Source organism: Pituophis catenifer, unplaced genomic scaffold (genome assembly GCF_029215685.1).
Source record: "Pituophis catenifer annectens isolate HBS135680 unplaced genomic scaffold, rPitCat1.0.hap2 SCAF_10, whole genome shotgun sequence".
In the NCBI taxonomy this organism is placed as follows: domain Eukaryota; kingdom Metazoa; phylum Chordata; class Lepidosauria; order Squamata; family Colubridae; genus Pituophis; species Pituophis catenifer.
This window is the reverse complement of record NW_027256890.1, coordinates 15,948,321-15,974,078: the sequence shown is the minus strand read 5'-3', so window position 1 is coordinate 15,974,078 and position 25,758 is coordinate 15,948,321. Positions and strand designations below refer to the sequence as shown.

The following is a 25,758-nucleotide window of genomic DNA, read 5'->3' as shown; positions in this document are numbered from 1 at the left end:
TGATCTAACAGAGGTACCGGACCGATGTTCCACCACTAGACGTGTGATCTACCTTGTCTCTCCTGCAAGGGATTCTGGGACATTTTCCAAGGCAGCGCAGGATGCTCATTTATTTTGTAGAATGCCGTATTCAGCCTCCTCTGTCCGTCCATGCATTGGAATTGGCGTCACTGGGTAGGATTGGGGTCATCCAAGGAAGAAGTTGTGTACAAATTAGGCTATGTTCTTCTCCATCCATCCATATCAATTAGTTTTGACTTGCAACAATAGTTCTTTGTTGTTACTCAGTTGTTACTCAGCCGTTATCGGCAGTTTTAGATGAGGCTAACTCTCACTGGCTTGTCCTATCAGCCTTCACTCTTCTGTGTTTCCTAACCGTGGTGTGAAGCTACTTTGGCACCATGTCAGTTTTTGACCAATCTGTGTTCCAACAGGTCATGGGAGAATTGGAGAACACTACGGATTACTTAGACTATATTTTCGAAGACCTCATCCCTGTTAGAGACACATATAGCAAAAAACCCCAAATAGACCCCCTGACCGTCGTTCAAGTGGTCGCTGCTGTCATCTACAGCGTCACCTGCCTCCTGGGTCTATTGGGCAATGGTTTGGTCATCGCCATTATCTTCAAGATGAAGAAGTCGGTCACCACGATCTGGTTCCTCAACTTGGCAGCCGCTGACTTCCTGTTCAACGTCTTCCTGCCCCTGAACATCGCCTACACCGCCATGGGCTTCCACTGGGTTTTCGGCAGAGACATGTGCAAAGTCAACAATTTGCTTCTCAACCTCAACATGTACACCAGCCTGTTTCTGCTGACCACAATCAGCTTTGATCGCTGCATTTTGGTGGTCTTCCCAGTCCAATCCCAAAAGCGTCGGACCCCGACTATTGCCTGGTTGCTCTGCATCCTAATTTGGGTGACTGGATTTCTAATGAGCTCCCCTTCCCTTGTTTTTCGAGACACCACAACCTTCCACGACCGCATCCTTTGTTTTCACAACTTCTCCTTGTCCAGTTCTCCAAACGACACCGCCCTTGGCCACCAGAGACATAAAATGGTAACCATCATTCGCTTCTTGTTGGGGTTTATCATACCGATGATCATTATCACAGTATGTTACATTACCATAATTTTTCGGCTGAAAAAGAATCGTCTCGCCAAGTCCAAGAAGCCCTTGAGGATTATTGTCGCCATTATCACCACCTTCTTCTTGTGTTGGTGTCCATACCATACTCTCCACCTCCTGGAAACTGATCACCACTCAGTTCCAAACAGCGTCTTCGAGATTGGGCTTCCCCTTGTCACCGCCATCGCTGCTTCTAACAGCTGCATGAACCCCATTCTGTACGTCTTCATGGGCCAAGATTTCAAGAAGTTCAAGGTAACCATCCTATCCAGACTGGCTAATGCCCTGACCGAGGACACAATCAATTCGGTCCACTCATTCTCACGCAAAAGCATCACCAAAGCCAGTTCGATGACTGAAAAAGAATCATTTTTACTCTGAGCTTTGGAACCCAACGTGGATTACAGTAGATCATTGGTTTCCAGCAATGGTCGAAAACTCCTCGTGGTTGCCTTCTTGGATTACTCCAGTGGTTTCAGGAGAAACTTGACATTGGCTTGGTGAATCTAAGCCAATGGTGGCTATGTGATTCTGAGTACACTCTTGTTTATTCTTGTCACAGCTTTTTGAAGGTTATGGCATAAACACCTGCTCCTAACCACATAAACAAACTTCACGACAAAGGAAGGCCCAACGGTTGAACTTCAGCCTGCAAAGTCTTCACTGCATCCTACAAATTCTTGGCAATAAGCATATTTTGAGCTCTGGGGGAAATTGAGCACCCCCTTCACTGGTCTGAGAATTGGGAAGCTTAGGGTTAACTCATTTTAGACAGGACACCGAAACAGGTGTGTGTGTGTGTGTGTGTGTTTCCTATTCATTTGTACCTGTGTAAATTCAGGTGTGATTTCTCATTCTATCACCTTCCATGTGAGCAGACATGCAACAGGCTCATTTTCTGCAATCCCCAATTTTCCCTGTGGAGAATTTAATTCTAGTAAAACAACTATAACCACAACCCTTTCCTTCCACACTATACAGGTTTTGTCCAGCAACTTTTTCTCTTTTGTTGACTTTTCCATGAGATTTCATAGTCCACAAATAAATCTTTTCTCTAGGAGGTGGGCTGGGCATCCCGTCTATTCAATTTCATGCCCAGTTAATTTGGGAAATCATTCATTTCCTCCTTTTTTTCCTTTTCACTGAATAGACTTAAATCTGAGACGCTGAGCTAGAATCCAGCCCTGGGTTTATAGCTTGATAAGTTACTATTACTTATCCCAAATCTAACAAAATCGCTTTTGATTGTATCTGGAAAGACACAGACTATGGAACCTCTCCTTCTGTCCCCAAAAGGGTCAGGCAGAACAACTTCTCCACCTCTGGAATAGATCAACAAGGATTTCTAACTACTGGTGGTTTACAAAAATACCATCAAAATTAAAAGGAAGTTGTGTAAATTTGCTGCATCAGGAACAATCTCTTGCATGGAAGAAATAGTCCCTGGTCTCAGAACACAGGCAGAGGCATCCAACGATCTTTTCCAGTTGGTGAATCTTGAGGATTTAGTAAATAAAAGTAACTTCAACTATTGGCATGAGAGTCCATTGCCCTCAGTCCAAGTCCTAGCAATATGGCATGTGTTGAAAATTGATCTGTTGTGTCAGGTTTTCTACAAATGAAAAAGTATGTACCAGTAATTGTGTTGTAGGTAACATTCCTAACAAATATATCTGTATTTAAGATAAGTTGGGGGTTTTTTTAAACTTGGTATTTCTAAAGATATGTGCTGAGTTTTTTTTTTCCATAAGCAATTTTGTAAGGTCCATCTTTTATAAATGAAAAATAATAAATTCCAAACAGTGATATCCTGTAGCATTTGTGTTGCCAAGTGGAGCGTACATTAAATAAAGAGACACGCTTTTGTGCGATGGTTTGAGTGAAGAAATATTTGGAGAGGAATTACTAATAAGAAAGGTGGCTGGGGAATTCTGGGTGTTGAAGTCCAGCAGTCTTAAAGTTGCCAAGATTGGACATCCCTGAAATAAATACCCCAGAGAAATCTGGTGTCTTCATTGGTCTCTTCTATAAGAACCTTAATTGTGGAGTTTTTCATGATCTCTGCTTCTTCTCGGTTCTGGAGGGACTGCTAAAAAACATCACCAATAAACAACAGCCTTTAGCACCTCCATGTTTTTCATCTTCAAAGTGTTTTGCACATTTTCATCTAATTAATCAGAGTGTTACCCAAAGAGGGCAAATTTGTGAGGGAGATGATCAAGAAAAAATTCCTCTTGGAAGCAGACCAAGAGGCGTTGGATGAGCCAACGGAAGCTTCGTCTTAAGACGAAGGCTGCAGTCTCAAATAATGTATTTTCATACTTATTTCCACATAGGCATGCACCTTTAGGCAGATTTTTAAGTTGCAGTTGCAGTTCTACAAGGAAGACCTTCCAGAACAGGTCCTCTCCATTGAGGTCAAGAAGGGGCTTGGAGAAACATCTGCTGAAGAACCTAAGAGAGAAAGAAAGAGTCTGGAAACATTTGTAAGATTTTTGGGAATTGTAAGCCAATTATTGGGCAGGCAGTGACTTGAGGGCTGCCACGTTCTCTTGTTGACCTCCAACCTGATCCTGTTGCTCATACAAAGATCCTGGAACTCAGCTGCCCAACTGCAAGAGGTCTTGGCACAATGAAGTCATGGCCTCCACACCTCTAAGGAAGCTCAACCTCTTGAACATAATCTGGGGTAATTGACTGGAATGACCTCTGCTTGAGACCCTGGGGAGTGGGTCTAGAGGCACAAGCCCACCTGTCGTGGCCATGTGAGCCAGGATGTGTCTTCTGAAGAGACAGATGCACGTTGTCTTCAATTGCTGCAGAAGTTCCATTTGTCATCTGTTGTTTATTTCCCCAGCTCGTCCTCTCCAGAAAGCCGTAATCTCTGCAAACAGCTTTCCCGAACTGATGAGTGATGCACATACCCTTGGGTTAAACCACCAACATAAAGCACACTTGGTGAAAGCAAATATTTGATTTCCATCCTTCCAGTTTGTTTGCCTGTTTAATGTGGCTCCAACCTCTTTCACATACAAATAAGGGTGTCTTGGAGGAAGCCGCTTTTCGTGCTTTTCACAAGCTAGAGATGCTTTTTTTTCTGCTTTTTTTTTCCATGAGGAAATATGTTCAGTTTTGGGGTACAATTAGATGCCATCAAATTAGCCCCAACTCTGGAAACTCAACAAACACCCTCATCGTGACCTGACTCCAGACAGAGTTATCCTCAGCTCCCCCCAACAGCCTCCTTGATCTTCTTCCTTCAAAGGGGCCTCCAAACTTGGCAACATGAAGACTTGAGGACTTCCAACTCCCAGAATTCCTCAGCCAGTCTTCAGGTGGCCAAGTTTGAAGGCCCCTGACCTCATCCATCATCTCTTTCTTCTACTTCTCATACCTTCACCTGGTTTAGAAGTTTCTTCTCATCCATCATCTCAGTGTTTCTCAATCTTTGCAACTTTAAGAGGTGAGGAACACAAGTACCAGAATTCCCCAGCCAGCATATCTAAGGCTTAGACAGTGGTATATCAAAGATAAATCAACTAAATCCACCATTGGGCCGTAATGTGATCCCATGGTCTAAGTGTGGTTTCAGATACAAGATGTTGGCTCTTCCAATTGTATCACCAACCATGTCCACATTCAAGGTTGCCCGAGAACCCCTTAGATCCCAGGATCCATTTCTGCCCTCCTTTTTGTGAAACGGGGCCACGTCTTCTGGTGGCACCAAGCAGGGGAGAAAAGAGGTCCTTTTGAGCATGCTGAAGAGCGGCTCTTGAAATGCCATCAAGCTGAGAGGGGGATGTTGTCCTTGGCGCGCCTGAGGCTGAGCAAGATGTAAATTGCTCCAAAACAGAGAGCAATCTTGTCTGTGTCATTAATAATTCTCTCTGAAATAAACATAACTGCATATTTGCTTGATCGTATCGGAGGGCGAACGCAGCCGGCTGACATGACTACAGAGGGAGATATTGTTGGCCAGTTGCAAGGGAATAAGTGAAGAGAAGGAAGGAAAGAGAGGAAGGAAGGAAGGAAGGATGGAAGGAAGGGGATGGTGTAGGGAAGGAGGGAGGAGGGAAGGAGAGGAAAGGGAGGGAGGAGAGGGAGGGAAGGAAGGAGGGAAAGAAAGAAAGAAGGAAAGAAAGAAGGAAGGAAAGAATGAAAAAAGGAAAGAAGGAAAGGACAAGAACTATCTCTTGTGGATAGTTTTCTGGTTTCATGCTTGTTACAAGAGTTCAATAGCAGGTGTCCTTATTCCATTTCCCTTCCTTCTGCTTCCATTGTCTTCTTGGAATCGCTCAGAGCCCTCCTCCCCCTCGCCTGCCTCTCTCCCTTTCCGTGTGTCAGGAGCTGATGGGTGCTGGTGAAGCCACGTTGCGCAATTACGCTCCTTCTCTGCATCCTTTCAGGCATCTGGGCTGGTTCCAATCGCACGCTCATGTCAACATTGGAAGAGATTCCTCTCTCAGTGACACCCATAACATTTGGGTCTAGCCTGCCTTGCTTTCCATAATTACGGGGTGGCGTGCGGTCCTCCCCACTCCCAGTTAGCTGTCGGGCTTTGGAAACAAAGCTGCGTGGCATGTTCTTTCCATCAATCACCCCCTTTTGTTTGAGAAATGGATGGGAGCAAAACAAAAGGAAGACATATTTGTTTTCTTCCCGGATGCCATGTTGCTTGGACGGATCCCCATCTCAATCCCAGCTCCCCGTGTTCTGGCAGATGGTTGACCGTAAATTTTATGGAAAAAGCGTAAAAGTGATAAACAAACATGTTTCTTTTGTGAATGTCGCGGCATGCAAGACTTATGTTCTCATCTTCCTATGCGTTTTATTGCTTTTATTAACATACGCGTGGAAGACTCTCTGGGTTGTATCATTAACCACCCTCTCCTCAAATCATCTAAATTAAAACTGACATTTGTGATGTTCAGCAGAGGGAAGATCCCCGTTTTTCTGCTCCCATTAATTGCAACGGCCTTACTTCTCCACTGGAGGAATTTTCTTGGTATCCTGTCTCCTTCTTCCCCATAACAGGCGTGGTATGGTGTGCTCGTCTTCCCTCAAGAGTGTGTATTCTTATTTGTGAAAAGGTGGTCATAACAAATTGTTTCCCATATGGATTGTGTTTCCCCAACTAAGGCAACTGCGTTTTCCAAGTGCAGATGTCAACATCCCATAGTTTTATACGCTTACAGAGCTCCATTGCAAATATTTGGGGAGTGCTGAGTCTTCAAGATAAATGAATAAACACAATATATTCAGAATAACAAGGAATCCATCTCTCCAGTCTGGGTTTAAAGTCACACTTGGGGCTTCAGAAAGACAATAAAAACTTGAAACAAGAAGGAAAGTGGGTAGATCTAAAGATGGCTTGAGGTGCCCCCAAGGATTCCCTACTGACCAATAAGATTGTTGACTTTCTTCCTTTAAACAGATGATTTCCTTCATACAGTGATGTCATCATTTGAAAATATTTTGCAGTTCTGTCTAGGTTGGGGATCAGTGATGGAGCTGAAGCCTTGGGAATCCAGGGGCTTTTGATTAATTTCTGGGGTACAAAGCTTTGCTCTGACACATAACAATTTAGTGCAATATTGAGATGATGGGAGAACTGAAGAACTGAAAACCCTCCAGAAGATATATAAAAAAACAGGTTTTAATGCTGCCTTCTGAAGGACTGGAAACAGGATCTCTCAATTTGCCATTGAGACATCATGACAAATCCAAAGGACTTCATTCCCAATTCTCTCTCTCTCTCTCTCTCCTCTTTTGAGGATCTTAGGAAATTGATTATTTCCTAGAGTTGCTCAATGTTTCATTGGGAGCCAACTTAGAAACCAATGAATTCCTTCACTGGATGCCTCTGGGACCAGTCTTGGTCTCCACAGAGGAGGAGATCAAAAGAGCTTTCAGTTCATTGTGTGTGTGTGTGTGTGTGGCCATTTTTATCTGTGCAAAAGGGAACATCTCTTCATTTTTCAGGCCTCACGTTCACCTATTTCCGTTCTGAATCATTTCTCTCCATCTGCTGAAACAGCCCCCCGTCCAAAGTATTTTTAAATTTTACAGGGAGAGCCAGCCTGGGTTTCAATGGGAAGGCAGGGTTGCTATAGCAACCACTAGGTATAACCAACCAGCAGTTGTCTATGCCTCCCGGGGAGGGGTGGCATCTCAAAATTAATAAGCCAGTGGGATGCAAAGCAAAGCAAAATCCTAAGGAAGGTTAGAGACTAAACGGGAGACCCACATCCATCTTTGAATGGGTCAAGGAGCTGGGTGCGATTCTCTGGAATGAACAGCCCTCTTCATTCCTGCCTAGGCAGCAACATCTTGGGGGGGGCACCCTCCACACAACTTCTACTGCAGTGGGAAATGGGGTGCAGAAGCAGCTGGAGTTTGCATGATGGGCATTTCTTTCCGTTCCAGGGCATTTCTGGAGGGTTTTGAGTAGCTCAGCAGCTCTGCAAGGCGGCAGGAAAACATCCGCCTCACGAGCCAAAGGGCTGAAAAAAGAGAAACAGGCAGACAGGCAGAAGATTTGTTTTCCTAGCTCTCTTATCTGCCTATTTTGAATTTTCCTGATCTGGCGTAATCCAGCGATAAGTCCCTCCGATGGCGAAATCCGACGCTTGTGAATTAATCAATTTGGAGGGATTTGCACCATATCCTGAGTCACAGTCTAGCCAAGCAAGCTTCGTTTACGCAACATGGGGATGGCAAATCCGAATCACAATTAACACTCACACGTTTCAGCCTTTTGTGGGAATGTCATTGCTCAGTCTTGGCCTGACCTGGTTAACTATGATGTGCGAGCACAATTAGGATGAAAGCAAATTTCAGATAGACACTGGAAAATCTTATCTTGAAGGCTGCAGTTATTTCTTAGTGAGTCTGGACTCTCATAACTATGCAATAGTGGAGACATTATTATTTTTTTCCTTCCTTCCTCCCTCCCTCCCTCCCTCCCTCCCTCCTCCCTCCCTCCCTCCCCTCAACATCTCATCCCCCAAACAGCCTTCAGTCAGTTAATTTTCCTATTTTTGTGCCTACCAGGGACATCAAAGCATGCGTGCAGGATGTCTTAAGAACTTCTGGAATTACATTCTTGGCCTTGCTTATATTTCCCAAGAAGTTGTGATTGTGAACTCCCTTTTTCTCCATTAGCTACTGCATCAACACAAGGAAAGGGCAGTGAGAGACAGTCCCAGGCCTTGGCCTGGAAGGAGAGGCCACCCAGGGCAGAGGAGATCTGCAGCCCCTCCTCAAAATGATCTGATCAAAATGCGTTGACATCTCCGGGGGGGGGGGGGCTGAGTGAAAGACCTGGCAGTGGGAGCACCTGTGAAAACACTCAACCGGAGCCCCTCATTTTGTATTCAGCACCATGGTCAGTGCAAGCTGGAAGGGAGGGATGTGCAGGAAAGGAGAGAGGGGATAGAAACAAGAGAGGGGAGGGCACAGACCCCTTCTGGTAGGAAGCATTCCAGCCCCTCCTTTCCCCACCCACAGTCCTGTAAACCCACACCAAGCCCCAGTGATGTTCCTGCTGCCGCTGGACTGAAGCCGCCGTCACGTTCAGCTCAGCTCTGCCCCTTCCCCAGCGCCCCCCTGCTCATCCCTCATCCTGCCCGGTAGCTGATGGGCAGGGGAGGCTTGCTTTGCAAGCAGATTCTTTGCCAAAGGAGAAGCATCAGCACAATGCAAAACAGGAATGCTCTGTTCGGAAATACAAAACGACACCCCACCAACGAGTGGAAGCTGCAGAGAAATGTCGCAATGGGCAGTGTGGCTATTCTGGACTTTGGACAGACAGTTATGCTATGCCATTCTCACAAGGCTGCCATTCGCGTTCTCTGAGCTTCTTCTCCTCCTCAGCATTGGGTGATCCCAGAACGTAGCTGGTACTCGTTAGGTAATTGAAAAACAGCCTCATGGATTTTTTTTCCAGTCTAACTTTTTTTTTTTTGCTTTTATGCAGACAAAAGAAGGAAGAAGGAAGAAGGAAGGAGGAGGAGGAGGAAAAGAAGGAAGGAAGGAAGGAAGGAAGGAAGGAAGGAATGAAAGAAAGAAAGAGAGAGAGAGAGAGAGATATGATAGACAGACAGCAGATATAAATAAATAGAGGCGATGGATGATAGGTGACATAGATAGGCTAAATCATATCTGGAATCTATGTTATTTAAGACATGAGATAAAATTCTAATCCATGTGAACATCTTCATAGCATGGCAACTGCCTAGTTGCTCCTTGAAAGATCAGAAGGAGGTAGAGATACAACTGGATGATGAATATAGATTAGGGAGAGACAGATGCTTAGTTGTATCTGTGACTAGATCCACCAACTCATACCCCAAATAGTGCCATCCCCCCAAACACGGACGCCGAATGCCACAAAAGACCCACAGCTGTGGAGATTTTAACAAAATGTTGGTTTAATGGGCAGCATTTAACCTGAGGATTGTTCAGATGGAGTCCAGCAGCTCTGAGGCTGCCCCAAGAAGGAAGATGCAGAAACTATATTGCTAGCACAAAGCTCAGCATCGATCAGTTGAACCATCCTAACCAGCCTTTGAAAGTAAACAGGTTCTAAATGTCGAGGATTCCAAAAAAGAGGATTCTTCTTGGGTCAGCAGAATCAAGGAAGGTGATCACACGGTGGGATTTTTAACCAAATTGTTTGTTTAGAACTGGGTTCAAAAAGGCAACCAGCTAAGGAAGAGCAGAGTGATCTTACTTGGGCAGGAAGGAACACAAAAATTCTGGGGTGGGGAGGAAGCAGCAGCAGAAGCAGCAACAGCAGCAGCAAAGATCTCCCACCGATGGGCCTCGTTTTCTGGAGACTGGTTGGCCAAAACATCTTCTGTCAACCATGAATATCGCCATCTTTGCTCATGCAAAAGAGTTCTTTAAAAGCGAGCACCGGCAGGATGAGTCCTCCTACACCCCCACCCACTGGGTGGAAATGGTTCCTGGCCAGGAGGAAGCGAATTTGCACCTCCAAAGGAGATCAGTTCCTCGGCCCCAACCACTGTCCATCATCTGGGATAGTAGTCTTTGGGGACACCGGTGAGGTTCCTGAGTTTCAGAGCCATGTCCACCGTTTTGATGTAGCCGTTGATCATTTTCTTCATCTCTGGGGTGTAAGGGTCATACTCCAGTTTCCTCAGCCCTGATCGCTTGAAGTTTCCGTCCTTCTGCCCCTCAACGCACAGCAAGCGGTCCTCGTGAACCGCGATGTCCAGCAGGCTGACCATCCTCTTGAGCTGGACGAAGAGATCCTGCTTGAGGTCCTCAAAATGGACCACCAAGACCTTCTTGCCAAATTTCAACCAGTCGAGGGTGTGAGTCACCCACCACGGAGCATAGTTCTTGACAAACTCCGGCCATTCTGAGTGAAGGAAGAAAATACGTTATTCGCTAAGCCTTCCTTGGCATCTTCAGGGTCTGTCTGGACTTTTATTCCCCCCCACAACCAGAGATAAAAGCTTTAAATAGCCTCTTTGCTTCATTTAAACATCTTGTCAAATCCTATCTCTAGAGCGGTGGAGATATTTAGCCATAATAACATTCCTTTCTCTGAGAGTCAAGGACATTCGGGCCTGGAGTGGCGTGACTGTGAGGCCTCTCCAGTTGGGACAGTGCATTGATTGGACCATATGATGGACATGGGGGTGCAGGGGGGGAGGGACGTGGACTGTCCTTTGGGTGGGGAAAACCTGGAAGCTTTCAGATTCAGGTTTTCCCAGATGTGCCAATATGACATCTCTCATAAAATGGAACTTTGAGGAACTTCTAGCCTCGGAGTCTTCTTTCGTTGGGGGTGCTACTTGGAACCCTGACAGTAGAGAGCTGGAGGTCCTAGGACTGAACGGGTCCATGACAGTCACAAAATATGGACATCCACCCTCCTCCCAAGACATGACCCTCACTCAGAGCACAGAGGTGGGAAGAAGCAGGAGAAGCCATATCGATGAAAGTTGAGGCTTATCCTGGTCAGTTGTGGCTCTTCTAAAGCCTGCGGTCAACCTGGCTTCTCTTGAAGCTCTGTCTCTGCATCTGAGCTTCTGGGTCTTGAAGTTCAAGGAAGGTGGTGGAGCTGCAGAAACCCGTAATTTGGAAGAGCATCCCAGCCGGGCAGACCTACCCTTGCCCTTCCAGTGGGCATGAGAAGCAAAGCCGATGTGACCCCCGTACTTCCGGTTGAACTCCGCCATCAGTGCTTTGAAGGGGTTGCGAACCAGGAGGATGGCCGAGTCAAAGGCTTCGATCTCCTTCTGCCCACTCTCGTGGGTTTTGATGCATATCGTCCGACCGCTGCGCCAGTGATCCCGTTCGCCTTTGAACCCTTGGGGCAAGGTGGGGGAGGGGAGAGGGAGGAAATGAAAGAGTCAACCGTGAGCATCAAACAGGGGGAAAGGGAAGGAGGGTGACAGAAGTGGCCTGGCAACTCTTTAGCTGGTCTAATGACTCTGGGAAGGCCAGGCAGGGCACGGGGCAGAGAAGGAGAAAGGCATGGAGAATTATTTAAAGCCAGGAGGGGCTTCCCCTTGACTGGCTGTTGAAAAATAATTTAAAATAGGAACTAATTGGGAGGAAATCCTAAAATAAAAATGGCCCTCCACGTAGGGATAAAGCTGGCAGGTTTTCAGGAATCTCTCCCTCCCTCCCTCCCTCCCTCCTTCTCTCTCTCTCTCTCAATCATCTCTTAATCATCTCTCATATCTAATCATCTATTATCTCTCTCTCTCATCAACTACCCCCTTTCTTTCTTATCTATCTATGACTATCATTAAGTGTTGTACCTTATGATTCTTGGCGAATGTATCTTTTCTTTCATGTACTCCGAGAGCGTATGCACCAAAGACAAATTCCTTGTGTGTCCAATCACACTTGGCCAATAAAGAATTCTATCCTATCCTATTCTATTTATCTATCATCTATCTATCGTATCTAATCATCTATTCTCTCTCCCTCTCCCCCCCCTCCTCTCCCTCTCGCTGCATCACTGGAGGTTTTCAAGAAGAGATGGGACAATCGCTTGTCTGAAATGGTCTTGGGTCTCCTGTTGGATCAGGGGGCTGGACCAGAAGACCTCCGAGGACCCTTCCGACTCTGTCCTTCTGTTTTCTGCTTTACTCTTCAACTTCTTGGGCAGGTTGGCTTCAGGCCTTCTTCTCTGCATTTCCTCCTCCCAAATCAGCTTAACGGATGCTTTTCAGACAGGGGAGTCCCGCATGGACGGAATCCTTAAATCTCAGCACATCCCTCCTTTCCCTGGTGAGAGGATCAGAGGCTGATCACTGTAACGGAGCTTTCCGTGGGATGCCAAGCTACCCTTGAAAATTTACCGGGGCTTTCTCTATGAAGTGGCTGCTTGTTAACCGATTTGTCTTTTTTCTCCCACGGATCTTTTAAAACTATAATGAGCTAGAACTACCAAGGTTTGGTCTCCAGGCAACTGCAAATTCCAGGAAAAGGATCTGAAGCTGGCTTGACAATTTGAAAGGAACAGAGGGAGGGAGGGAGAGAGAGAAAGAAAGAAAGGAAGATGATAAAGCGATGGCCAGAAGAGGCGAATTCCCAAATTGTCTGGGCTGGGCTGAGTTTGAAAGAAATGGTGGGGTCAAAGCTCCAGTCTTCCAGCGATGACCTTGATCTCTCTGGAGTTCTTTCTGACAAGGCCAGATGCCAACAGGGCAGCCTAGGCCAGAGGCCTACAGCCTTGGCAACTTGTGGACTTCTGGGCTGGGGAATTCTGGGAGTTGAAGTCCACAAGTCTTAAAGTTGCCCGACCTAGGAGATGTTCTACCAGGTAGTTGAAGCAAAGCCAGAAGACCAAGAGTTGTGCAGAAAAAGTGTTCCACTATTTAGGCCACGGGTCTCCAACCTTGGCAACTTTAAGACTTGTGGACTTCAACTCCCAGGATTACTCAGCCAGCAAACTCTGGGAGTTGAAGTCCACAAGTCTTAAAGTTGCCAAGGTTGGAGACCCCTGATTTAGACTACAGAGAAGAGAATCCATTCACTGTGTTCTGACCTAGGCTCCCTTAAAAAGCAGGAAGCAGGAATTGGTCCCTGCAAAACCTCTTTTATTTACATGACTGAGGATTCCTTTCATTCACAGTCAGCAAGGTTTGTCCAAACAGTTTTTCAAAGGAATATTTATCAACACACCTTATCTTGCTTGGCAAGCTGCCATGTAACTTGTTTCCAAATGCAGAGTAAAGCAAAACTTGGCACAAAGTCTCTGGGATACATGGACAGATCTTTCCACTCTTGAAACTACCGAACGGACGAATTGTTTCCTGAAAAAGCCCCCTCCCTGTTTGCTCCTCTTTTGTTTCCTATAGGAGGGGCCAATCACCTCCAAGGTATGGCTTTACTCCCGAGTTGACCCTGCTTTCTTAATTGTTCTTGTCTTCTAGCAGCTCTGTGCATGCGCACATTGGGAACAGGTTCCAGTTGTTCCTCTGTCTCACTGCTGTCTATCTCCCTCTCTGCCTCTGACGCAGAGCCCTCATCCGAGCCTTCCCCAGCCATCCCAGGACTGGCCCATGTTCCTCCCCAATCTCCTCACTGTCTGACCCTCCTGCCAGCTCTGCTGTCTGCCTGCTGGCCAAAACACACTGCCTGGATTTTGTGGGAGACATGCTGGTTGGTCTTCCATGGTGGAAGCTGCTGAGGTAGGGAGGGTCAAATTCATAGCTGAGTGAGGTTTTCAGCTGAGTTCTCCTCCAATGGCTCAGGGCAAGTCCGGCCCACTCTCCAATCCCACCCCCCCTTCCACACCCATTTCAACTCCCAAGGAAGCCATGCTTGCCATCACCTTTATTATAAAGAGAGCCATCAAAATAATAACTCCCCGTATAGAAACCCGTGGCCAGTTCAATCAGATGCCGTGCCCACGTGTTGCCCGCTCCGGGAAAGCTGGCAAGTGCAACCAATTGTTTTGCTCGAGCTGTGAGAAATCTCCGATCCATACATCGGTTATCTGTGAAGCAGAGAACAAGAGAAGGTCCCTGAGGTCACGGAGGAGATGTTTCTGAGGGCCACTGGTGCAACTCCCACCTCTGAAGGTGTCCTGGATGGCATGGGGAAAGGAGAAGGAGTTTCAAGACCCCTTGCTCATCCCAGACCACTCATTCTGGTGGCCTTCTCTCGGTTGCCCCAGGCTGGCTGGCAGTGCTGCAGAGCAGAAGGTTTTGAAGCTATCTCATTGAGCTTCTCAAAGAGATGCTTGGCTTAAAAAATTTTTATTTATTTATTTTACATGGAAGCTGAGACTCAGATTGTCAGCTGGGAGGTGACCACACTCCCAAGATTTACATCTGAAACCTTCTCCAGCTCTCAAGTGATGGAGGGAGGACACCTTCCTTCTTTGAGCCCTCAGACCAGGGCTCGAAGAAAGAGAAGTGTCCTCTCTCATCCGGCTGCAGTTCTGGAAGGCCACCCATCTGGAAGGGGCAGAGGCTGAGAAACACTAGAGGCTCTGTGTATTTTGGGCCCCCACCCCAAAGCAGGGACTATGCTATGGTTTTACAAATTAATAACCAGAGAAAGGAGCTCCAAGAGGTGATGGGCACAGTGTACCCGGGACTCCAGACTCCCTTGTTGATGGAACAGGAGGCTGCCAGGGTGCCCAGGATATCTTCTGAATGCCACCAGCCCCCCATCCCCACCACCTCCCCTGCCCCTGATACCTTGCACTTGGGTCTGGTATACAATGAAATAGTCGGAAGTGCCGCAGCTTTCAAATTCCTCCCCGTTGCATCTCTGGGCGCAAAGATGCTCTCCTTCTCGTTCATGCAAGGAGAAAAGAGTGGTGGGGAAACCACAGTGGCAGAAGGTGCCAGCCAGAGCTGCCAGAGGGTATTCCTAGGAGGGAGGGAGGGAGAATTCACTGCTAGGCATGGGGCAAATGCTTTGGGAGCAGAGAGGGACGGAGGTCAGCTCCTGCCTGCCACATGGGAAGGGCTGATGCAGAGGTCCTGGCATTCTCATGAAGACCGTGGGAAGGGAGAAGGGATGCCCAGCCCTCTTGATTCTGCCCTTCAGGGCCCTGCGTGGCTCCTGCCCCCATGGTCCAGCCCCTGTTTTCCGCTGGCCTCCCTGGCAGCCCCTGGAGAGGAGATGCTGCCCCACCCAGGAGTCAAGTAGTGACCGCTGGTGGCCAAAGAATGCCTCCATGGAGCCTGCATTGGCACCCAGGAAGAGTGGAGGCATATGGACCCTGGTGGTCCAACCCAGGCAGGGAACTTTGGAGAAAAGCCACGTCCTTGTGCCAGACTTTGGGGCACAAGGCAGCCCCCCTTCTGCTCACCTTTCCTGTGCAGAGGTCAACGCATCGGTCCACAGACATGTTCCTCATGGGCCTGCTTGCCAACAAAGCCGAGGAGAGGTTCTCTGGCCGGCGGAAGCAGCCGCGGAAGATGGCGCTGCCATCTGGGGAGAGAAGCAGAGGGAGGTTTCTTTGCTAGAATTCAGAGAGAGAGATCCAAAAGGCACAAGGCCCTTCCTCATTCCGCCCATCCAGTTAACCAAAACACCTCGACACTGTGCCAAGGCCCTCAACAACGGAGGCCACACTCACACCTCCTGGTGGATTCCTGGGCCAGCTCCAGGCGGTAGATGGACAGCCGGTTTGGTCCCCCACAAAAGCTGCTCTTTTCTCCTTTGCACTCCATGTTGCACTCGATGTCGCTCACGTTCACGGCCAGGATCTTGTGCCCACAGTAGCACTCTGCCCCGAACTCCAGCCCCGCGTAGAGGTAGCCCCTGCCACAGACAAAGGCACCCTGAATGTGGGAATCCTCCAGACACAGAGACCGGATGTCCCTGAACGACGGGGATTCCTGGGCCGTGTCATCATCGTACACTAACTGGGTTAGTTGAACCAAGGCCACACCTGGGCTTAACTTGAGGAATTCTGAGCAATTGGGTGGAGATTTACAGGGCAGGAGAAAGGGACGAAATCAGGATGGATCTCTGGGCACTGATCCTATCGCCTTTCAGCTTTAACCATATTTCACCGTTTCCCACCCCAACCATTAGCTTGACGAGGAATAAATTCAGCAAGTAGAAAAAATCAAAGTGGCCTCTACTTTTCCTCTCAAGTAGGTCAGGGAGAGAAACGCGATTCGGTGTCTTGTGTGACTCCTGACCAGGCAGGTAGAAAAACACATATTTCCCAAGAGGAAAGGCTACCATCACTCTATGGATGGTAGACAGCCATATTACTTCAAGACTGGCTGGATTGTGTGATATATTGTGTGTGGGGGTGGAGGGGAGTAATATGTGTCTTTTGCCACTGCTATCATCTTTTGAAGCAATCACTTAGGGGAAAATCTCCCGCAGGTAGCAGTCAGAGGAGGAAGTCCTGCCCCAGAGCAGAATTGCAAAGTATTTGTGGTTCAAGAAATTGGAGAAGAAGGAAATTCATGGATGTTCTCTAGGGAAGGAATGTCTTCTTGGTCTATAGGGCTCAGCATTTCTTTTTTCCTCTGTCCCACCCTCTTTGAATTGCTCCCAACCTCCCCCCCCAGTACAAAAAAGTCTCCCAGATAACCTCAATTCAGCATGATTTGGCTCCAACCATTTGGCATCATGTCCCTCGCTTCCCCCCTCCCCAACCATTCAACGCAAGGTAACCCAAGAGGCATCAAGACCTTCCTTCCAATTTATAAAATGGAACGGATCAACGTCTGCCTTCCCTGGGAGCTCCCCCTGGTCCTGAAATGTCTGGCAGTCATTGCCACAGGAGTCCATCCATAGGCCCTGTGCAACATCTGGACTGGCTGCCCTCATGGCAAAGAGTCCCAGGGAGAACCTGAAACTGCCAATCCCAACAAGAAGGAGACGCACTCGATGCCTGGAGTTAATGAACTCCTGGTGTCGTTTGCCACCCTACCGTTCGGCGCAGTTGTCCTGGCAACGGAACAGTGTCATTTTTTTGTAGTCAAAGAAGGACACTCCGCGGAGGGCTCTCTGGTGGGTGTTGTCGACATAACAGCCGATGTATTTTGCTGGTGGAAGGAGAAAAAATGTTAGCATCCACCCTTTGGAAGGAAGAGGCCGCTTCAAGAGAGGGGCAGACCTGATACACTCCAGATCTTGAGTCAGGGAGTCCAGGGAAGGCTGGGCTAAAGGGATTATCCAGAGTGACAATTCTCAGTACTAGCGTGGCCTGGGGAGAATTCCCATGCTGTTTTTCCAGATTCTGCATTTTTAAAAAATTATTGTAAGACCTACGAGATCCCATCCGAAAGCTGCTGCACCTAGCAGGTTTCTCTAACCACCGCACAGCCTCCCTCCTCCCACCAAAGTTTGCACTGCTTGTCCAGGGAACCATCCATCAGAGTGACAAGCCAGCTTCGCTAGTGCCTGGATGTGAATTCAAAGCACGCTCTCCTGCATACCGATGGCTCTTTCGATTTACAAGACCAGACTTGGCGCAAGGAAACCTGTTGGGCGTGCCTCTTTCTGGCTCGGCAAGGGGAAGAAAGAGGTGGCACTGCCAGTCCACCTTCGGCCTTCGGTTTGCCAAGATGAGTCACCTACACAGCTGGGGAAGAGTTGCCTCAACTCCCCAAAGCTTACAGCTCTGATCTTTCCAGAGTCAGTCTTCAATCTGAAAGAAGACCAAGGCTGAAGTTAGTCCAGTGATCCATCTGGACTGGACTGAGGTGCTGAACTACCACTCCCATCATCCCCAGCCAGCAAGGCAAACTCTAATAATAATAATAATAACAATCTGGCTTTATAATAAAACGCCATCGGCATTGACAACATCCCCACCCGTCAATTGCAAAAGGCAGTTTTACTGGGAACAGCTGTCACCCTACAACGATGCCTTGATCACCATCAAACCTCCACATCTGCCTATTCTGGGTCTTTGGGAAGGGCTCGATAGGCGGATAAAAATGCCTATCTGAAAATCTGGCTGAGTGTGCGACAAACCACACTTGTGCAACCTTCTGAGAGGAAGCTTGAGGCCTGAAACATCCTACCCTTTTGCTTTAGCTTTCGGGAGAAACTGACTTTTTTAAAAAAAGTCAATTGCATGGATACCCCCACACCCCAAATCCTGTCACTAAATTGTAGGAGGTTTAGAAGGGAGGAAAAAGAGGTTGGCAATTGATAGCAAAATCCTTTCAGTTCAGTCTTGGGGAAAATCCCCCAACTCCTCTCCCCCCCACTACTGTCCATGGGTTTTTTTCAAAGGTCTGGTTTGCTCCGCCCCCTCCCCCCTAGCCCCCCTTGCCCTGGTCCAGATGGGGCTCCTGGCCAAAGAAAAGGAGTGGTGGGGTGAGATGGGCCCAGTGGGAATGGGGACCCCCCTCTGCTCTTGCCCTCCTGTGGAGCATCAACCAAGAAAGGGAGGATGGATCGTGTCCAGGAGAGACACCCCCACTTTGTTCCGATGATTTCCAGGCTCGGCCTCCCTTCCCGGCAGCCAGAGCAGAGAGCCACCTTCCCGGAGGTTAATTGTGGGGGATGCATTGCATATGGCTGGGCCTGCCAAGCAAGGCTGCCGTCGGTGGCAATCGGATCTCCCTCGCCATCTGCTAGAAATTCTGGGAATGTCAAATCAAATTAGACTAATGAGCCTGGCTGAACGGGTTTCCAGAACGGGCCCACCACCTCCCTGCCATTCATTGGGTGGGTGGGGGGGAACCCTTAGCTGAAGCCAAAAAGCCACCAGGAAGCCAAAATTCAGGTGCTTCTTTTGGGGAACTGCCAAAGCAAAAGATCTTTGGGTCAGGAATCTGCTATGCAGGACGAACGATGGGGAGCCTTTTCAGCTCTTTTGGATTATCTTGCCAGCTGAGACGAGGTCTGCCCCATTCCTTTGGCCTTCCTGGAGGGCATTAAAGCCAGGCTCCGCCCTTCATCTGGGGTCCTGGGGCAAGAGGTGGGTTTCAGCAGGTTCTGACCAGTTCTGGAGAACCGGTAGCAGAAATTTTGAGTAGTTTGGAGAACCGGCAAATACCATCTCTGACTGGCCCCGCCCCCATCTATTCTCTGCCTCCTGAGTCCCAGCTGATTGGGAGGAAATGGGGATTTTGAAGTATCCTTCCCCTGGAATGGGGAGGGAATGGAGATTTTACAGTATCCTTCCCCTGCCATGCCCACCAAGCCACACCTACAGAACCGGTAGTATTTGAAATTTGAAACCCACCACTGCCTGGGGCCCTGATGGGTCCCTCTGTGTTGGATGCGGCCGGTGGATTAACAGAGAGGATGCAATCCCCGTACAATCTTCTCTTTGGCTGTTTATCTTGGCAGTTAATGCTTCTTATTATTTTCTATTTACGGTTTTAAAGGTAAGCTGGCCAGAGTTGCCAGGCAGAGTGAGATGGGCAGCCTATCTCACTGAATATATAAATAAAAATAAGAAATAAATGGCAGCAGCTGGGGAAGGCAGCTCTGGGCAATCTTGACACTAAAGCATCTTCCTGCACCCGTGCCAGGAAGGAGTAATGATCCTTGGGCTCTCCAGATGTCTTTCTCGGCCCAAACGAGGCAGCCTTAAACGCTAGAAACCAGGAACTAACTCTTTAAAAATGCAATTACGATGTGGATGTGGAGAGAGGAAGGGAAGGAGGGAGGGAGGGAGGGAGGGGAGGTCTTTCTATTTTAGGAGATGATTGTCCCCCCCAGGTGAGCAGCTTCTCAGATGGAGGAAATGAGGAAGATGTTGAGCTTCACTCAGGCCACAGATGCCACCCAACAGGCAGCATGAAAAGGGAAGCTGGTGAAGCTGGAAACTTTCCAGACTGGGCCAGCAGCTCTGTCCCATCTCCACCTTTCAGAAGATCTCAGAATCTCTCTCTATTTTCCTGGGTCTTTTCTGCAGAAGAAACGTTTCGTCTCAGCCCCGATGTTTCCTTATTTACTACATTTCTTGGGTTGGGGGGTGGGGGTGGGGCGAGGGAATGCAGTGATTTATTCTTCCCCACCCGATTTCTAACAGAGAACTGTCTTGGCAAAGTCAGACAAAGTGCTTTGGGTTTTTTTGTTTTTGTTTTCCTGGAAATAAAGTTATGTTCTTTGAAGTATATTAAAAAGAGAGAGAGAGAAAGAAAGAAAGAAAGATTAATCATTTAGACGGATTACTTCTACCTGCTGGCTGCAATCGTAGGAGATTCTGGTGGGAATAGATGAGGAATTGAGACAATGAACATGTCCGAATGTTGAGCCCATCTTTAAGATAGAGGTCGAGAGGGGCAGTTTGAAATCCATCTGATTTCAGAAGCAGGTAAAATTCCGGAAGAAAGGATTAAGCAATCCTTTGATGGACAGCAAGAAAATAATTCATTTATTTTGGGCAGCAGCAGATTATCAAGAATAAGGAATGTTTACCTCCCACCTCCCTCCACTGCCAGTAAAATCACCCAGTTGATAGATAAGGGGTTCATCAGGAACATAGTATAACTTGATTTCAAAAACCTAACACAGCTGCCAAAAGAACCTTCTTGTAAAGTGATCAGAAGAACTCAACTATGAGATGAGTGGGTAACAGATCAAGCCCCCCCCCACCCCCCAAGAGAACCTCTGAAGCAAACCAAGAGCATTTTGGAATGAATGGATGAAGATGTGTGAAATCAATGGAAAGAACATTGAAACGATGTGCAAAAATGTGAAGGACACAAGGGAAGGATTTGGGTTGGAGCAACACAAGGGTTTAACAGAATGAGCCAACCCTCTGATGTGGCAGCTAAAAATGACCAATGCCATCTTAAACGGCAGCCTGTCCCAAAACTAGAGAATGTTTTGATCAAATTAAGGCAACCCTACCGTCCGAGGGACCGGGATAAAAAAATAAGATTTCCATTTCCATTCTCCGCATGCTATTCCCAATTTATCCTGAAGCAAAAGACCGTTACCTCTATCTTCCTCCTTCTCATGAACACTCCTCCCCTTGAGTACTCGAGTCCACGTCTCCCCATAATCACCTCTGCTCCTCCCAGCTGCGTCCTTCGGAGGGTTCTTGAACCAAGTCCCGTACCTCCGGGCCAAGACCAGAGACTCCGGCATCGCTCTAAATTCCCGGCCAAGCGGCAGCGCCCCCAACTGAGCTTCCGTCCCTTCTGCAGCACCGTTGCTGGGCCGGGGGGCAGCCCCCGGGACCCTCGTCTCCCCACTGAAGCCAGCATGGAGGAAGACCAAACTGCCAGCCGTCAGGTAGAGCACGATCAAGGTGAAGAAACGGATGGGTTTCCGCCAAAAGTATCTTTGGAATTTCAGCAAGAGCTTGGCCATGTCAGCGTCATTACGGATTTTCACGGAGTCCGGGTGGAGAAACGAGCAAAGAAGCAGCCTGCCCACACTTGGAAAACACCCTTCTGAGCAGAGAGGAGGAACCTCTTCCTGCCGTCTAAGAGGCCATGGGTCTGATGCCACGAATCTGGTGCCACGGTTGGGTCCTCAGTGCCGTTCTCTCAATAAATCAGCCCAGCTTGGATACTCCTGTCCATGCATTGATTCAAAATGAGAAGGTTGCAGAGTTGCTCCAGATAAAGGACTTGTTCTTTGCACTAGTTCTTGGTCTTCTCCTGCCACAGAGCAGCCAAGGATGAAGTTATCATGGTCAACCTGGAGGTCAGGAGTTGCCGCTGCTGCTTTTAACCTGGCAAGTCCACCTGCCTTGGAAAGGAAGTTCACCAACGTTCACCAAAGCGGAGACGCATCCAAGGAGTTTTGAGGTATCCAATAATGTCCAGGAACACATCTGAACCAACTGCCATTCATTGTCACGGGGTGGGAAGAAAATTGAACCTAGAAATCAATGGAAAAGAGAATATTAGGACAAAAAAGACATTTCTCTTTGAGCTAAGCACTAAAGAGGATCTCTCCATCATGATTTTAAACCATGCTTGTCTCTGGAGGTGAGGAAGGGGACAGTTTTCCTACAGTTTCCGTTCTCTTTCCCAGTTTTTAGAAGAGTTAACATGATCAAGGAGGGATTCCAGATCCCGGCTGCTATTTCACAAAAGTCGGTCTCAGAGCAAGGGCTGAAAACAGGGTGGGAGGACCTTTATGACATCATCACACGGACACCTCTGATTGGCTACTGGAGCCAATCGCAAGGGTTTCTCTTGGTCCCACCCTCTCCAAAGGAGAGTTTCCCAACCTTAGCCACTTTAAGAAGTGTGGACTTCAACTCCCAGAATCTCCCAGCCAGTATGGCTGGCTGGGGGATTCTGGGAGTTGAAGTCTACACTTCTTAAAGTGGCCAAGGTTGAGAAACATTGCCCCATACCTCCCTCCCAGCCAAGGGAGGCTTCAGAAAGCAAGAACTTGTTCAGACAACATTGCCAATACTCTACTGCCCAATGACGTTGCCATCACCCTGATCTCCACAATCTTCCTCAGGAACACCATGTTCCAAGGCAAAAAAAGCTGGGCTGTTTCCTCCCCAATGACCCATCATCCTTGCCCTGGCTCATCTTAAGATGCTAAAACCACCCTGGCCTACTTGAAGAGGCCCTTGTTCTCCTACCACCAGGTGGATGCTGTAAGAAGCCCAGGAGAGAGGCAAAATCTCCTAACAAGGATAAAATCTTGTCTCTCGCTTGCTTTCTTCGGCTTTAGAGAGATTCATGAGAGCCGTGGCTGCACTGCAGGGTCCCCTTCTGCTCTCAGAGCTGAGTTAAGGTCTCCCCTGCAAGCGGAGGCGAAGAAAACTACGACCCAAAAACCAGGAACAAACGAAGAAGCAAATAAATGGGGAAGACTGAATGCCATTAGTTTAATGGACTCTAATGTTCCTACCATCTGTCTTGAGATGATTAAGTAAAAAATATCACTGGGGCAGACGGCGTGGAGTATAAATAAATGTTTTAATTCTGCTTCCTCGTATAACGATCCAAACACGACTTTGTCTCTGAAGCGTGAAGTTTATGGCAATCGACGGAAGGAGGTGGGGGGAGGGGGGAACCTTCTGTGGTTGCAGGGAAGAAAGCAATTTGAAAGAGAGAGAGAGAGACAAAATGAAGCTTTTAAACAAGCCTTTTTAAAAATCTTTTCTTCTAATCTACAACCTTGAGTCCTTGGGAATCTCCGTTCCGCTTTGCAATTCCTTATTCCCTGTTTGTTGCACCATTCAAAATCATCGTCTGCAGCCGTCTGGAGGGCGGGGGTCTGCAGGGAATTATTCTCCGCTAGCAAGAGTGAACTTTGAAAGCCTTGTTATTGCCTCATGCACGGTCAAAATCAAGATCTCTCAACCGTGCCATCCCTGTCAATCATTCCATCAGGCAAGGAGGCTACAGTAAGGAAGGCTGGATAGGAGGAATGGGAGAATTCCCAGCTGTCTGACCCCCTTCTGGGAGGGAAGGAGGGAGACGAGGGCTTTGTTTCTGGCGACACTGTTGAGTTTGCCATAGTTGTGAGACCGGAAGGGGTGTCTCGGGGAAGCCCAGGACTGTAGCAAGAGAAACCCCTCAAGCCTAAAGTGGGCGGAAATGGGAGAACGCATCACTGAGCAATTCCCCCTTGTTTACACCTGGGATAAAGCTGATCTTCAGAATCGCTTGGACGGGTTTTCAAGAGTGCATCGTCTCGTGGAGAGACGAGTGATCCTTCTCCCTTGAGGATAACGTGGCTCAACAGGTAGGGCGGTGCTTGTCTCACTGCCTCCGTCGCAGTCGTTCTGAGCCTCGACTGGGGTCTCCGTACGGCTCGTGGCTGCTCTTAACCTGGTTTGGCTTCTCTCCGCAGTGCCTCCAGCGGCCCGTGAGGAAAAGCCTGATTTAGAGCCATGGCAGGCAAGTCAATCGCTTTCTCTGCCTGCAGGACCACCCACCCACCCACCCGCCGCAAAGGCGAATGGCTGCTCAGCTGCAGACTTGGCCACCTTCTGCAGGCCAAGGCATCAAAGGACCATCCTTTCCCCTCCTTTCAGCTCAGGAAGAAGCTAAAGAGAGCCAGGCAAACCCTTCGCGTCAAGCAGGCAGTTAAGCCGGAACAGCGAGGTTGTGGGTGCAAATTCAGCCCCAACTGGCTAAAGGCTCTTAGGAAGCAGGAAGGAGAGAGAGACAGAATTCTGCATTCTGCATTCAATTCAGAGAATAGACAGGCAGCCTTTGACTTACAGCAGGTCGTTTACCGTCCACTCGAGGTTACAATGGCACTGAAACAAGTGACTTAGGACCATTTTTCACACTTACGACCGTTGCAGCTTCCTTGTGGCCAGGCAATCAAATTTAAGACGCATGGACAACGGATTCGTATTTATGACGGTTGCATTTTTATGGACTTTCTGACAAGCCAGATTCACTTAACAAGCAGGTTACAACCGCAGTGATTCACTTAACACCCATGGCAAGAAAGGTTGTAAAATGGGGCAAAGCTCACTTCACTGCCTCGCTTAACGGCAGAAATGTTGGGCTCAATGGTGGTCGTAAATCGAGGACCCCCTGTATAAGGTTTCGTAATGAAGGCCCTAAGAAGCTGGAGAGATTCCCAGGGACTGATTTACGTGAGGCCTGGAAGCCATCCGGCCACCTCAGGCGGGAGCTGCAGGAGCAAAATCCAACACAGGCTGAAGGAGAAGTGGGGCAAGCCAGTTCCCCAGCATTTGGGGCAATGGGCTATTTAGTGCATTGCTGGAAGAAAAGTGAAACGCTTGTCTTGCCTTCTGTTATTCTTGCTTTGAACAGTGATGCTGATCTCTCAACCTGGGGGTTGCCTCTTAGTAGCAGAGAGGAAAAATTAAAACAATAATCCAGGGAAACGTACACACGCCTGGCCCTTTCCTAAGGCCCTCGACTTCAGCGGGCTTTAATGGGTCAGTTTTGTAAAGTCACAATAAGCTGACAAGGGAACACAAGGGACACTAAATTATTCAGTTCCCTCAATTGCTCTGTTACCAGCGAACAGTAGAACAAGCTTGGCCTTCTCTTCCGAGCGGTGGTGGCTGGGTTGTTGGGTTTTTTTTGCAAAGTGTGCCCGAGTGCTACCCAACGTCTGTGGAAACCCCAGATACTTCGGACAAGAGAAAGAAAAGAAGAGAACCACAACTGAGCAAAGACAATGTCTCTATTGTGGCTAGAGTTTCCAGCCAAGGAGGAGGAGGAGGAGGGGTTGGAAAGTTACTGCAAGGATGGAAAACCACCTGCCAATCGCCCAAAGCTGATGCCCCTCCCCATTCAGCTGAAGGATGGCATTCATTCTCTCCCCCCCCTTCCTCTGGCCCAGGCTGGCATTCCTGCATATTCAGCCTCTTCAAACGTGGGCAGGGAGCGCCTTTCTCTCTGAGAGAAAGCTGAGCTTTTCAGAAGGGCTGGGCAGCGTCCCGAGAAGAATCTGCAGAGCCTGAGAAAAGTTACGAGTTCAGGAAAGGCCGGGAAGACGAGACAAGCCAAGAAAAGATGATTGAGAAGAACTCAACCCAGAATGGAGCTAAGGCACCGCCATGGATGCGCCTGACGGCAAAGCTTGAAAATGGGGACATGCCCTAAGATTGTCGGTTTGCTATTCCCCTGGTTTACTAGGATTTATTTTCCCCCCCTCTATATCTAAGTTTTCTTCTTACGTGAAATTGCAACCAGTAGAAGACTGTTAAGATTGGGTTGCAAAGAGCAGTCCAGCGTCTGGTGATAAATGAAGTTCTCCTCTGAAACGC

General features: G+C 48.1%; 2 protein-coding genes across 2 annotated transcripts; one reads left to right on the top strand and one right to left on the bottom strand.

Annotated features, from left to right (window-relative positions):
- Positions 1-437: 437 nt before the first annotated feature.
- CMKLR1 (chemerin chemokine-like receptor 1) lies at positions 438-1,511 on the top strand. Its single transcript, XM_070950893.1, has one exon. It carries the CDS (start codon positions 438-440, stop codon positions 1,509-1,511), a length of 1,074 nt encoding a protein of 357 aa, XP_070806994.1.
- Positions 1,512-9,950: 8,439 nt separating this feature from the next.
- Positions 9,951-21,392, bottom strand: WSCD2 (WSC domain containing 2). Its single transcript, XM_070950912.1, has 8 exons — positions 21,017-21,392; positions 17,038-17,152; positions 15,721-15,905; positions 15,451-15,572; positions 14,831-15,005; positions 13,957-14,121; positions 11,275-11,475; positions 9,951-10,518 (listed from the first exon to the last, which is right to left on the bottom strand). Exons 1-8 carry the CDS (start codon positions 21,390-21,392, stop codon positions 10,166-10,168), a joined length of 1,692 nt encoding a protein of 563 aa, XP_070807013.1. The 3' UTR covers positions 9,951-10,165.
- Positions 21,393-25,758: the final 4,366 nt, after the last annotated feature.